The sequence below is a fragment of the Equus quagga genome, chromosome 11 (assembly GCF_021613505.1).
Source record: "Equus quagga isolate Etosha38 chromosome 11, UCLA_HA_Equagga_1.0, whole genome shotgun sequence".
NCBI classification, from domain to species: Eukaryota; Metazoa; Chordata; class Mammalia; order Perissodactyla; family Equidae; genus Equus; species Equus quagga.
The window spans coordinates 112417956-112430185 of NC_060277.1; the positions used below are offsets into that span (position 1 = coordinate 112417956).

Below are 12230 nucleotides of genomic sequence, written 5' to 3' on the forward strand. Positions count from 1 at the left end.
GGCCAACAGCAGACCAGGTGCTCTCTGAAGTGCTCTCTGAGGCCACGGAAGCTGAGACCAACCTTGTCCCCTTCAGTCCCCGCTGGGCCTGACCCTGGCCTCTCTCTCCTGGAGGTGGCCTGTCCCTGCTTCAGAGGGACAGCAGAGGCCCTCACACAGGAGGCCATGGGCTCATTTCCCACCCTTGTCCTTGACCCTGAGGACCCTCTTTTATGTCCGCACCCCAGGCCCTGCCCTTTGCCCTCCTCTGACCCTGCCAAGGCCTGCCCCCACTCCAGTCTTGTTCAGTTCTTTGAGGTTCAGCACCCCTACGTGGAGCATGACCCACACTCGGCACTCTACCCTTCCATTCCTTCCTTCCTTCCTTCCTTCCTTCAACAAAGGTCTGCTGAGCACTCTCAATGTGTCAGGCTCGGAGCAGAGGACTTGGGGACAATCAGAGCCCCTGCCAACCTCCATGGAAGTGCATTCTATTGGGGGAGAAACGAAAGATACAGATGCAGAAATAGACGTGTCACATGACAGGAAGGGTGACCAAGCCACGAAGAGAAAGCAGGGCAAGGGGTAGAGAAGGAGTGGGGGCTGGGGAGGCCTCTTGAGGCAGAACGCAGGAGCAGAGCCCCCTCTGGGTTCCAGTCTAGAAGGGGGACGCACGGAGGCTCTGACGGGGTGAGTGTGGGCAGCATCCCCCTGGAGCCATGTGCCCTGCCTCTTCCATCCTCCTCAGTGCCCATCTATCCACCTGGACTGTGCCTTGGGCGCCCCGAACCTCCCGACCCCTGTCCGCACCCCCAGCCTCTCCAGCCCCTTCTCCAGTGTCCCCTGAGTTCTCTCTACAAAGTGCAAACCCCGTCAAACCCCTTCCTCGGAGAAACTCCTTTCCCAGCACCCCACGGCTCCAGGGCCGCCACAACCGGGCTCAAGCCTGCTTTCCAGGCTCGCCTCCCAACCACCTCGGGGAGGGGGCCCCTTCCCCTTGGCCTGCTCGGGGCAGGACCGCTGATGCTCAAGCATCCCAAGTCCTTGTGGCTTCCAATTCCTCCCAACCTGGGGGCGGGGACCCACGTTCTCACTGCTTTCATAAGCACCGTCATCATGCGCCGTGTGTGTGTGTGTGTGTGTGTGTGTGTGTGCTGCCCCGCCCCAGGCCTGCTGAGGGTCTTTCTCAGGGGCCTCGCAAGGCACGCGGGAAAGTCTCACACGTTCACAGCACTGAGCACGGCCGAGTGACCAGAATCAAGTGGGCCCGGGTGTGATGCCTGGGGACCCCACGCCCTGCTTGGCCCCTGGGGCCAGCGCTCCAGTACCGTCTTTCCATTCCCTGGTCGCCGGGTTGATGATGCCAAAGAGCTCGTCGCAGGTGACGGCCTTGGGGTCCAGGTCCACGGCGACCGGCTTCCTCTTCAGGTTCTGATAGGTCTTGTTGAGCGACCTGAGGACCTGCGTGGAGGCAGAGGCGTTCACTGGGGCTGCTGGGGCGCCATCCACACGTGGGAGGGGCCCCTCGTGCGAACCACAGGCAGAATCCCTGCTGTGGTCTGTTTTGCTTTGATGACACACTGGTGAGTTTGTCCCCCTAACAACGACCCGGATGACAGGAAGTGAGCTGTAAACCTTCTCATCTGCAGACGGCAAAGCCGCTTGCCTGGAGACCACGCTAAGACCTGGGACAATTTTCATGAGTTTCCTGATGATAAAAGTAAAATGTGCTCATCGAAAAACAAACTAAGAGGGGGCTGGCCCTGTGGCGGAGTGGTTAAGTTCATGTGCTCTGCTTCGATGGCCCGGGGTTCACGGGCTCGGATCCTGGGCATGGACCTGTGCACCGCTCATCAAGCCATGCTGTGGCAGCAACCCGCATAGAAGAACTGGAATGACTCACAACTAGGATATACAGCTATGTCCTGGGGCTTTGGGGAGAAAAAAGAAAGAGGAAGCTTGGCAACAGATGTTAGCTCAGGGCCAATCTTCCTCACCAAAAAAGAAAAAACAAACCGGAACTTTAAAAAAAAAAAAAGAAAAACAAATTAAGAGAAAAAAATGACCCATAATTCCTCCACCCAGATAAAAGGGCTTTTAAGGACATTTGAGGATGTTTCATATGTATATGTGTGTAAACAGACAGATATACATATATATATATATATTTTTTTTTTTAGAAAATTGGGTTCATACAGTTTCTGCCTTTTAAAAAATAACTTGCTGTGAGCGTACCAATGTTACTAGTCTTGGGAAATGATCTTTAAGAATAGCATAACAGTCTATCCTGTGGGCGTCTAGCTGAACTCTTGGCTGGTTTAGAATTTTCCGGTGTTACAGATGTTAGTGACATTGGCCACCACCCCCTGCTTTTCACCATGCCCCGGGCAATGGCAGGGGACAGGAGGTTGGCGGATGGGGGGCTGGTGCAGGGAGGCAGGCGGGGCCAGGAGGGCAGGGAGCTGGCTGCAGGAAGGCAGGTGACTGGTGTCGAGAGGGAAGGAGCAGGAAGATCAGAGAACCGAGGAGGAGCAGGGCCTCATCAGTGGACCAGCGTCCCACGGGCCGCTCCTCGCCTCCTCCTCTACCCTCCCACAGCTTCCTTCCTGGCCCACGACACCTTTCGAGCCCCGGATGCACTGGGCTGGGGCCCCTGGGGTGGGGACCACTGTGCTGGAACCACGCAGGGCCCTTCGAGGAGGCCCAGGGCGCGGCCGCGAGGGTGGCGTGCCTGAGACTTGCCGCTGCCCGCGTTCCCGATGACGAACACGGAGTGCCGGACCTGCAACAGCTCCTCCAGCTGCACGACCTTCAGCACGAAGCTGTCTTCTGCCTGCAGCTTGAGCTCCATGACGCTCTGCTTGATGATCTGGGGGGCACACGCAGGACGGGGCCTGAACCTGTGGTGCAAGGACCAGGTGGCCTTTCTGGGTGGGGGAGCTTCCTGCCTAGCGGAACATGGCAGAAGAGAATGGCGGCCCTCCGGCGTGGATGTTTGCAGGTCTTGCCATTGACGCTACTGAGACCTCCGTGCAGGGGCTGGGTTTGCCCCAAGCCCCCTCCGGTTCCTTGCTCAACTCCCCAGTGTTGAGACGGGGCTGGCCAGGGCTGGTGAGGCGGCCTGTGGGCTCAGGGTGTTTCTCGTAGCAGAGGGAGCCGTGCGTGTGTGTCCGTCGCCGGCTGGCAGACGTGGCCACCTACCCCAGTGCTGCCCCTGACTCTGAGGTACCAACCCGACACGTGATGGAAAGAGCCGTCCTTGGCAGGCGGGAGGCCCTGGCGCAGCTGGGCTTCCAGGCTGGACTCGAGGTCCTGCAGAACCTACCTTTTCAAAGTTCAGGTCTCGTTTCCGAGGCACGTCCAGGGCCGGGAAGAGGTCCCCAATCAGCCCCATGAACACGGGCAGGTCGTCGGTCACGATCTTGGGGATGTTGAAGTCCCTCAGTGCCCTCATGAGCACCTGGTCCTCTGCCCGGCTGGGGTCGCCCCTCTTCAGGGAGCCAGCCACCACCAGCACGGACTTGATGGCTCGCAAGCCCCAGTCATAATGATCCTGTGGGCAGAGCGTCGGGTGCACGGCCGTGAGCACGCCTTCTCACACTGGCCAGTGGGGGGCGCTACTGGCACGTGTGGCGCCTTCACCAGGCCAGTGTGGAAGCCAGTCTGGGTCAACGGAGTCTTTAACGTTGTCCCGCCCCGCCCTGTGGGCCCCAGGACACTGTCGACACACCTGCTTCGAGAGCAGCTCTTTGCACAAGGTGTAGAGTGTGATGAACTTCCTGGCCAGCAGGCGGGCTTCCAGAAAGCCCTCGGCCACCAGCATGATCTCGCATATCAGCTCAAAGTCGGGGACCACCATAGCACAGGGCCTGGGGGAGATAGCGGGGTCTGCCTGGGCTCCTTCCTCTTCCTCCCACGCCCCACCTGCCCCTCCTCAGCTAGGTGCACACCCCTGCCAGGAGGCCCACAGCATCACTGGTCAAGATTCTAGTGCCAGGTGTCGGACTCCCGGCCCTGCTTCCCTCTCCCCTGCCCACCTCACTTGTTCCCCCACACCCTCCACATGGAGGGTCTCCAGGCCCTGCAGTCACTCCATGCGACCCCTCTGAGAGTCACCCTGAACCCTGGCTTCCATTGTCTTGTACCGACAGGCAGATTGTGCCTCAAATGGGGCCCTCCAGCCCTGGGAACACGGGCAGCAAGAAGTCCACCGTCTGCTTGTTAAGGAGGCCCTGGCCCGCTAGTCCCCTCTGACCCGGGAGCCCTGTCTCCACAACTTCTCCGCCCCCCATCTTGCCCTCTGCCCTCCTCCACCCGCTCTCCCAGGCACTTCTTCCTCTGGCCCGGGCCCACACACCGGAATAAGGCCTTTAAGTTCTCGGGCAGCTCCGTGCGTCCCGCGTACCCAGGGTTCATGGTGATGAAGATGCCGACTGTGGGGATGAGACTTATTGTCTCTCCCAGGAAATTAAAAGTCTTTTTCTTGGCCCGAATTGCATCTTGGACACACTTTACCTAAACAATGGGCACACAGACACGTCAGCATGGGAACGGCCAGCTTCAACAGGCCGGACGGGTCTTCATTTGTGTTAAAGCGTGAGGCTAAGAATTTGCAGAGGACCCTCTTGGTCTCTTTTTGTACAAAAAAAAATGAATTTTAACTTTTGAGATGACTGCACATTCAAAGGCAGTTGTAAGAAAGGATGCACCCCTTGCCAGCATCCGGCCCTGAGCCACAGTACCATCTCGCACAATTATAGTGCAGTATCACAACCGGGACACAGACATGGACCATGGAGACACTGGCACAGCGAGGACCAATGTGGCCCTCCAGAGCCACACCCACCTCCCTCTCGCCCCCACCCCTTCCTTGACCCCGCAACCACTGATCTGCTCTCCATTTCCGTCCTTCTGTCGTTCCACGGATGTTACTAAGTGGGATTGGCCAGGGTGTAACCTGAGATGGGCTGTTGTCACCCAGTGCACTGCCCTGGACATCCCGCCAGGTTGTGTCTGTATTGATGGTTCCTTCCTCATTATTGCTGAGGGGTGTTCCCCCTCCTGGCCATGTTAGGTGTCCCGTTCCTGCCCTGGCAGTGACCCGTGGGAGGACGGACCTTCTTTAAGAAAGTGGTACTGGGTGAAAGCTGAATTTCAGGGATTAGCTGCTGTCCATTCTCTGCTCCTGCGGAGGTGGCTGCAGACCTCCAGGCCACCACTTGAGGGCACCCGGCACTCACGGTCAAAACCTTCCAGAGGCTGCATGTCCTAAGTCTCTGCCTTTAGAGCAAAGCTCACGCTAGGGCTGTCCTGGACTTTCCTCCCCAGCCCAGTCTGCCCGGGGATAGCTCACACCCTGGCAGGGCTCGGGGCTGGGGTGGGGACCTTAGGACTCTTCACTGCCTCCCCTCTTGCTCCTCCATTTGAGTCATCAAACACTTACTGCCTGATATGGTCTCTACATAAATATTCTGAGGTCTGTTCACTGACTTTGGCGGTTGGGTACTAACTCTGCTCCTGCACTGGGGGTGGGGGTCAGCGGCCAGCACTGCCTGCGGGTCCTGGGGACGCTGGCTGCCTGTCATTCTGTCTTTGCCTTACTGGCCTCCACCCCAGGGCTCAGGGACAACTCCACGTAGGGAGGGTCATAACAGTGGAAGGTGCCGGCTCCCTGTGTCCACCTCTAATCCCGCCAGCAAACCCGTGTCATTGAAACCATTTTACAGATTAGAAAATGGAGGCACAGAGAGTTTAAATCATTGCCGAGCACAGAATGAAGGAGACAAATTAGTAAATTTAGATCAGGGTTTACACCCAGCTTGTGGGTTTTGAGAGGCCGGGGCTGGTTTCACACATCCACGCCCTCCTCTGCTCCTCCCGCCCGCCTGCCTTGCGTACCTGGAGGGGGCTGTTCAGCCTGCCCCGCAGCCTCACCTCACACGTGGTCTAGAAAGTCCAGGGGGCTTGTACCTACTCATCTCTCTATTGTGTGGGTGGGGGGGTGGGTCTGAGCACCATCAACATCCTGACTTCTGGGTCCTTTTGGAATATCACAGTTGAGCCTGGGCCTCAAGGTTGGCCTCAGCTTCCCTGCGAGGACCTGGTTCTCAGCTCCAGCGCATAGGATCACGGAGGCACGTGTTTACGATGCAGCAATGCTCGGCCAAACATGCGGGGCGGGGCCCCCATAGGCAATTTAACTGGCAGCCAGGGGTCATGCCAGCCCAGGGCTGCCCCCTGACCTGGGAGCCCTGCTTCACCTGTCCATGCTGTGTCCTGCACTCTGTCATGGGTGTTCCCAAAATACCCAGGCACATTGCCTCCTTCTCTCACTCCCTTCCTTCTTTTCTCCTTTTTCTTTCTATTCTCTCCAAGCACTCTTATCTAATTGTTAAACTCCTATGCATCCTTCAACGCCCAACTCCACTGATAGGTGCAAGAAAGCCCTCTGTCCAGGTCCCCCAAGCAAAATTAAGCACCCCCTCATCTACATTCGGTTACGTACATGCCACCGTATGTGACTCTCACTGTTTTCTCTTCTGTGTACGTGTACCCCGCCAGACTGTGGGCCCCCAAAAGACAGGGCTGGGGTCTCGCTCATCCTCGTGCACGCCACCCCTGGGGCAGGCGGAACTGGCTCTACAGGAAAGCTCATGAGCCAGAGCAGGCCCAGCAGTGAGTGCCCGGGCTTGGCCCTGAGACACGGCGGGGCCTACCTGGACGGCAATCACGGACAGGACTTCCACCGAGATCCGGTTAAACTCATCGAAGCAGCCCCAGGCCCCGGTTTGCGCCAGGCCCTTGTAGATGTTTCCACAGGACTAGAAGGGGAGATTGGAGAAGGGCGCACTGAGGAGAGGAAGAGACGCGGCGAGCTGGCCGAGGCCTGCCCGGAGCCTCCCCGCCCGCAGCTGCCCCGCAGTCCTGCTCCCGGCTCCTGGACCCATGGTCAGGTCGGGAGCTCCCGGGCCTGTGGCAGGCGAGCAGGCAGGGCGGCCCACTCCCGGAAAGGGTGAATAGCGCGCAGGGTCGGGCGCCAGCAAGAGCCCGTCCTCTCCCCGTGACCCCTCGGCACCCAGACCCTCCCTGGGATGGGGCATCATCCAAGTCCCCCCGCTGGACGGCTCAGACAGGGCATGTGTGTGAACTTCAGCCCTGGCATTTTTTCCCAGCACACAAAGGAGGGGCTTCCCGCTAAGGTTGGGGGCGGTGCACGTCGGGAGACTTTCTCTTAGGTGTTTGTCACTCCAGCTGGGTGATCAAGATGATCCTTCAACATTTACTTATGGGATTCCAGGTGAATATTAAAATCCTTCTAGGGGGATCCAGCCTCAGGTTTCACTTTTCCAGAATCCAGGAGGCTTGTATGGGCTGTGGCCTTGACAGTCAGAAGGGGGAGCTGGCCCCGCCCTCAGTCTCAGGATGGTCCCCCAGGTGGTGAGGCTCAGAGACAGATGGGGAGGACGCCACCTGCAGGTCAGGCTCCTGACCTCAGGGCCCACCCCCCGACTCCCCTCACCACCAGAGGCTGCTTAGTCCTGGGCCTTGAGGGGACCCTCTTTCCTGGGGCCCTTTGAGAACTGATGATGTCCAGCATAGTTTGATAACATAGTTTGATATCATAGTTTGATAACAGCTGGGACCTGGCCCACCCCTGCTCCCCTCCCAAGCCTGCCTGCTTTTCCCCAGAAGCCCTAGGCTGAACTACGACAGGGGCGCTCGCTCTGGAGTCCCCAGTTGCTGGGGCAAGCTTGGAAGTGAGGTTGGGAGGATGTTACCTCCACAGGTGGGACGAGACATTTGGACCTGGGAGCCTCTTCCAGACACACTCGTCATGCCGAAGAGGTCCCAGCTTCCTGGGAGGGCCAAGGCCGCCAGTGGGGGGGGTTGGGGGGGGGAAAGCTGCTCAGTCCATCCACTGGGCTCCCCCCCAGGTTCGGCCTGTGGCATCCGGACAGCCAGAGCTCACTCCGGGCGCGGAGGCCGCAGCGTCCTGGCAGGTGCTGCATTTGGTCCTGCGGGGCCCTCTGGCCCCTCCAGGCCTGGGACACACCTTGTAGTCCATCTGCTCGGAGCAGTTGAACACGTACACCATGGTGCCCAGGGCTCTGCCCAGGTCCTTGGTCGTCTCCGTCTTGCCGGTCCCAGCAGGGCCAGCGGGCGCTCCGCCCATGATCAGGTGGAGGGACTGGGTCAAGGTTATGTAGCACCTGCAAGGGACCCCTGATCGTCTCGAGTGCCAGCAACCCCACGGCCGCCCGGCTTCCTCTTTTATTGTGGTTTCAGTTCATCGTGTTAATGCTACACCTGCTCAGCCCCAAGGAGGCACAAAAGGGACAGGGCAGGGGAGGAACTCAGATGCGACCAAGGAGCAGACACCGTCCAGGCGCTGTACCCACCACGGCCTTTGGGAGGTGGGCGCGTCTAGTAAAACAAGAGTGGCCACATCACGGGCACTGGGGCTTTTCTCTGAGCAGCTTCTGGTCTGAGTACTCTTTGGGGTTAAACGACTCGCTCAATCCTCAACAAGCCCATGAGGATTCATGAACTCATGTCCCCACTTTGCAGGCCCTCAGAGAGCAAAGCAACTCCCCCCCAGGCCACTCAGCTGGTGTCAGGGTGAGGGAACAAGAACGCGGCACCTGAGGCTGGGCGGCCGGCAGGACTGACTCTGCACGCAGGTCCCCCCACCCAAATGTCTGGTTCTTGCAGCCTCGGCAGCTTACGTTTGGGCCCAACAACCCAGAGGTACGGGGAGGAGCCCAAAGAAGAAGTGTGATTTCCTTTCCTGAGTCATCAGGGCCGGGCACCACCGCCCTGGACAAAGCAGCTGGGTCGTCCTCACCTGTCGGTGAGCGGTGTGATGACCAGCCGAGGCGTATTGCCCAGGTACTCATACGAATACTGGATTTGGGCGTCACAGATGTTGGCAAAGCAGTGGTGTTTCTCCTCGTCCCAGCGATGCCGCAGCTGGGACTGCCAGGTGAAGGCCTGGGAGCTCTCCACCTGCAGGAGGCGCGGGAGCCTAAGAGCCAGCCTCACCCTGGGAAGGCCTGCTGGACCACAGGCCGCCCCCTGAGCCCCACCCGGGGCTGCTCCCCACCCTCGGCTGCTCCTCCAGTGCCCGCATCAACCCTAACACAGCCCCAGCTGCACCTCACTGAAGATCGGGCACCTCCAACTGGATTGCTCTTCAGTTGATTACCAGGGGCGAGTCCAAGAGAGGGATAGGGGGGTGGCCACTGCCAGGAATAGAGTCCCCTCCCCCAGGAAGAAGTGATAACAGGCCTGGAGTCCCCGAGCGCCGGGCCCTTCCCCGACACCTGCCTTGGCCAGGATCATTTTGGCTACCACGTCCCGGGCGTGCACGTCGATGGTACAGATGGTCATGATCTTCATCCTGTCGCCTGCACTGAGGTTTCCGATGAGCAGGGTGATGAGTGCATTCAGCTGACTGATCTGCAGGAGCAAAGGCACCTTTGCTGGACACCAAGTGGCGCCAGCCAATCACCACTGGGGGGTCTGCAAGCTGAGGGGGTCCCTAGGGAGCTCACAGTTGGGTAGGGAAGACCACCAGGTTCTTCTTTGCAATCATGGAACACAGAAGAAAGTTCTGGGATATCTCTCCACTAGGGGTCGGGTAAGCTGTGGAACAGCTCCCCAGTGGAATACCGTGGAGCCACTAAAAATGATGTGGTAGAAGAAAATCTAATGCTGAGGGAGGATGGTGGATATTAAGTAAAAATAGAGGGTTTTACATATAGTTTGCATATTTTTATGTATAAGTCAATTATATGCAAACAAAAAGATTAGAGGGCTAGATAAGAATCTGGAGACAGTGGCTATATCTGGGGAGCTTTTCCTCTTTCCATTTAAAAATTATCTTTAATTTCTAAATTTCTAACCAAGAATCTTAAAAAAAAAAAAAAAAAAAGACTCGCAGTAGCATTTGATGATTTCCAGACAAGAAATCAGAGTTACATATTTCAGAAGTGGTTACTCTTGGGCAGAACCACCCGGGGTTGCCGTCATTTGACTGCTTTAGACCAATGGAAACGGCAGGTCCACAAGGCGCTACCTTAGACGATTAAGGAGTTCCTGGTCATCTCCTGGCAGAGTTTCAGATGGACGCAGGGGACCACACACCTGCTTTTTGTTGTAGTCTTTGATGGCATTTTCGTAGCCTTCCTCCAGCCTGGAAAACGCCAGGCCCACCTCAGCGGTCCACCAGATCTGAGTGCACGTGAGCGCAATCTGGAAACAGACAGCACCCCCAAAGGCCCGCACAGTGAGCACCGTTCTACTTCCAGGGAGACAGGTCATTCCAGTGGTTAGTCTACGCTTTCCGCAGGGCTGTGGTTAACAGGGAACGCGAGAGTCCAGCAGACCCGCCCCCTCCGCTCTGTCCGTGCGCCCAGCCACGCCGCAGACCTGGGCTGGGTAGTCAAAGATCCACTGCTCCCTCGGCTTCTCCTCGTACGTCACCACGGCTTCCGGGATCTCGTGTCGGAGCGTGGCGCACATTCGGTCCAGCACCCGGTTCAGCCAAACCTCCACCTGGGGATGGGGCCACATTGACCAGAGAGGCTGTGAGTGCACCTGGTTCCAATGACTTATTTTGTTTTAAAAAAAAAAAAAAAGAAAATTTACCATTGTCATCCTCCTCCTCCCAGGGGTAGAATTGTCAAGGTTTTCACAAGGCAGTAAGAATGGCTTGCTTGAAACATGTGGCTGGGAAGCCCAGCGGTGCCCAGGCAAAAGGTGTTGCATTGGGCGTTTGTGTGCATACGTTATTTCTAGGCAGAGGAGGGAGGGGATCAGAGAAAAATCTAGAAGAGAAGACAGGCTCTGTCCAAGCCTCCGAGGCGTTGCTGATGTTCCGGACACGGCGTCTGTCCCCCCATGTCCCTGGCGGGTTCTGACTAACGGAGACCCCACCTGCTCCTCAAGAGCATTGTCTCAGGGTCCAACATCGTCGTGGGACAAACTTGCTGACAAGCCTAGTTTGTATTTTAGGATATAAACCCTCAACTAACTGCCACTGGGAGAGAAACTCACATGGGATAATCAGGTTGGTTTCTCTTTGTAACTAAATAAAGCTCGGGCAGACCTCGCCTGTGTTGGGAAGGAGTTAAGTGCAGGAAATGAATGTGAATGAACTGCGATGGAGGATCTCGTCCTGGCCCCGCCAGCCACATGCTCACAGAGCAAACCTGCCAGGCCCTCAAACGCCAAATTGGTGAGGCTCAGTTTTTCTTGCGGGAGGTTTTCTCTTTTTTTCCCAGCTGTTTTGCCTCCAAATTACATTTTGCTGAGGCTAACGTCAAAGCTGATTCGGTTTCTTGATCAAGAATTGGGCAATGAGATGAGGGGAGAGGGGCAGCCAGGGCGTTTGCTATTGACAGAAGGAGCCGGCCTTCTCGGGCTGGGAAAGCTGGAAAAGGGAACCAGCTGGCAGCGAGGGGGCGAGATCTCTCTATCAAAGCAATAAAGCTGATGATTCTGAACAGGTGGTAGAACTTGGGGGTTCAGGCGTGTGGCCCCCTTAAAAGCAGCCCCCATGGCCACAGGAAACTTCAGTGGCATTAATAAACTCAACTCTCCCCTCCTCTCCTCTCCTCTTTCCCAAGGTGCACCTCATCCTCTACGGGTAAGGCTGTCCTGGAAATTCTATAAAGAGGCCCTTCACGCATTTGTTCTAAGAGAGGCAGAGGAAAGAGGAGAGAGAGACAGTCAGAGGCTGGTAGCTACGCCGACACACCTGAGGAGGGTGTGTGGCTCTTACGCCGCTGCACTGTCATCGTGGGGGCTCCCTGTCTGTTCACTCTGTGACTCGCACGCTCACCTGCCCTGAGAGGTCACACTCTCGATCAAAATCCACATACTCGTCCTCCTTGCTGTACATGCCCAGGCCGAATTTGAGAGGCTTCCCACTGGCATCGAGTCGGAACTTCAGTTTACACAGGCTGTCGAAGAGCTTGGACAGGTGGCGGCTCACCTGGCGCGGGGGTGGTGGGGGGCGGAAACACTGGCTTATGCAGCCGAGGGATGTGAAAGGCGGATCCACGCGGCCTGGGTCTTGCTTGGGTGGCTTTAAGCATCCTTCATTTTTTGGAATATAGCCCCTGCTCTCTGATCTACGCTAACTAAACATGCCTCAGCAAGAAAGGGCACGGCGCAAACTGCTCTCAGGCAGGACCCAGAACCAGCCCAGGAGACCCGGCACTTTAGAGACCAGTGTCTGACCCCGA

At 57.4% G+C, this 12230-nt stretch overlaps 1 protein-coding gene across 1 annotated transcript in view; it reads right to left on the minus strand.

Annotated features, from left to right (window-relative positions):
• Positions 1-12230, minus strand: part of DNAH17 (dynein axonemal heavy chain 17) — a 117405-nt gene that overhangs the window by 59877 nt on the left and 45298 nt on the right. The window contains exons 31-42 of the mRNA XM_046677445.1: positions 11825-11977; positions 10411-10536; positions 10126-10233; positions 9307-9438; positions 8825-8985; positions 8033-8189; positions 6696-6800; positions 4337-4494; positions 3710-3848; positions 3305-3532; positions 2711-2848; positions 1308-1440 (exon numbers count right to left, since the gene is read on the minus strand). Of these exons, the coding sequence (XP_046533401.1) occupies positions 1308-1440; positions 2711-2848; positions 3305-3532; positions 3710-3848; positions 4337-4494; positions 6696-6800; positions 8033-8189; positions 8825-8985; positions 9307-9438; positions 10126-10233; positions 10411-10536; positions 11825-11977 (1738 nt within the window). The remainder of the gene's footprint in view (positions 1-1307; positions 1441-2710; positions 2849-3304; positions 3533-3709; positions 3849-4336; positions 4495-6695; positions 6801-8032; positions 8190-8824; positions 8986-9306; positions 9439-10125; positions 10234-10410; positions 10537-11824; positions 11978-12230) is intronic.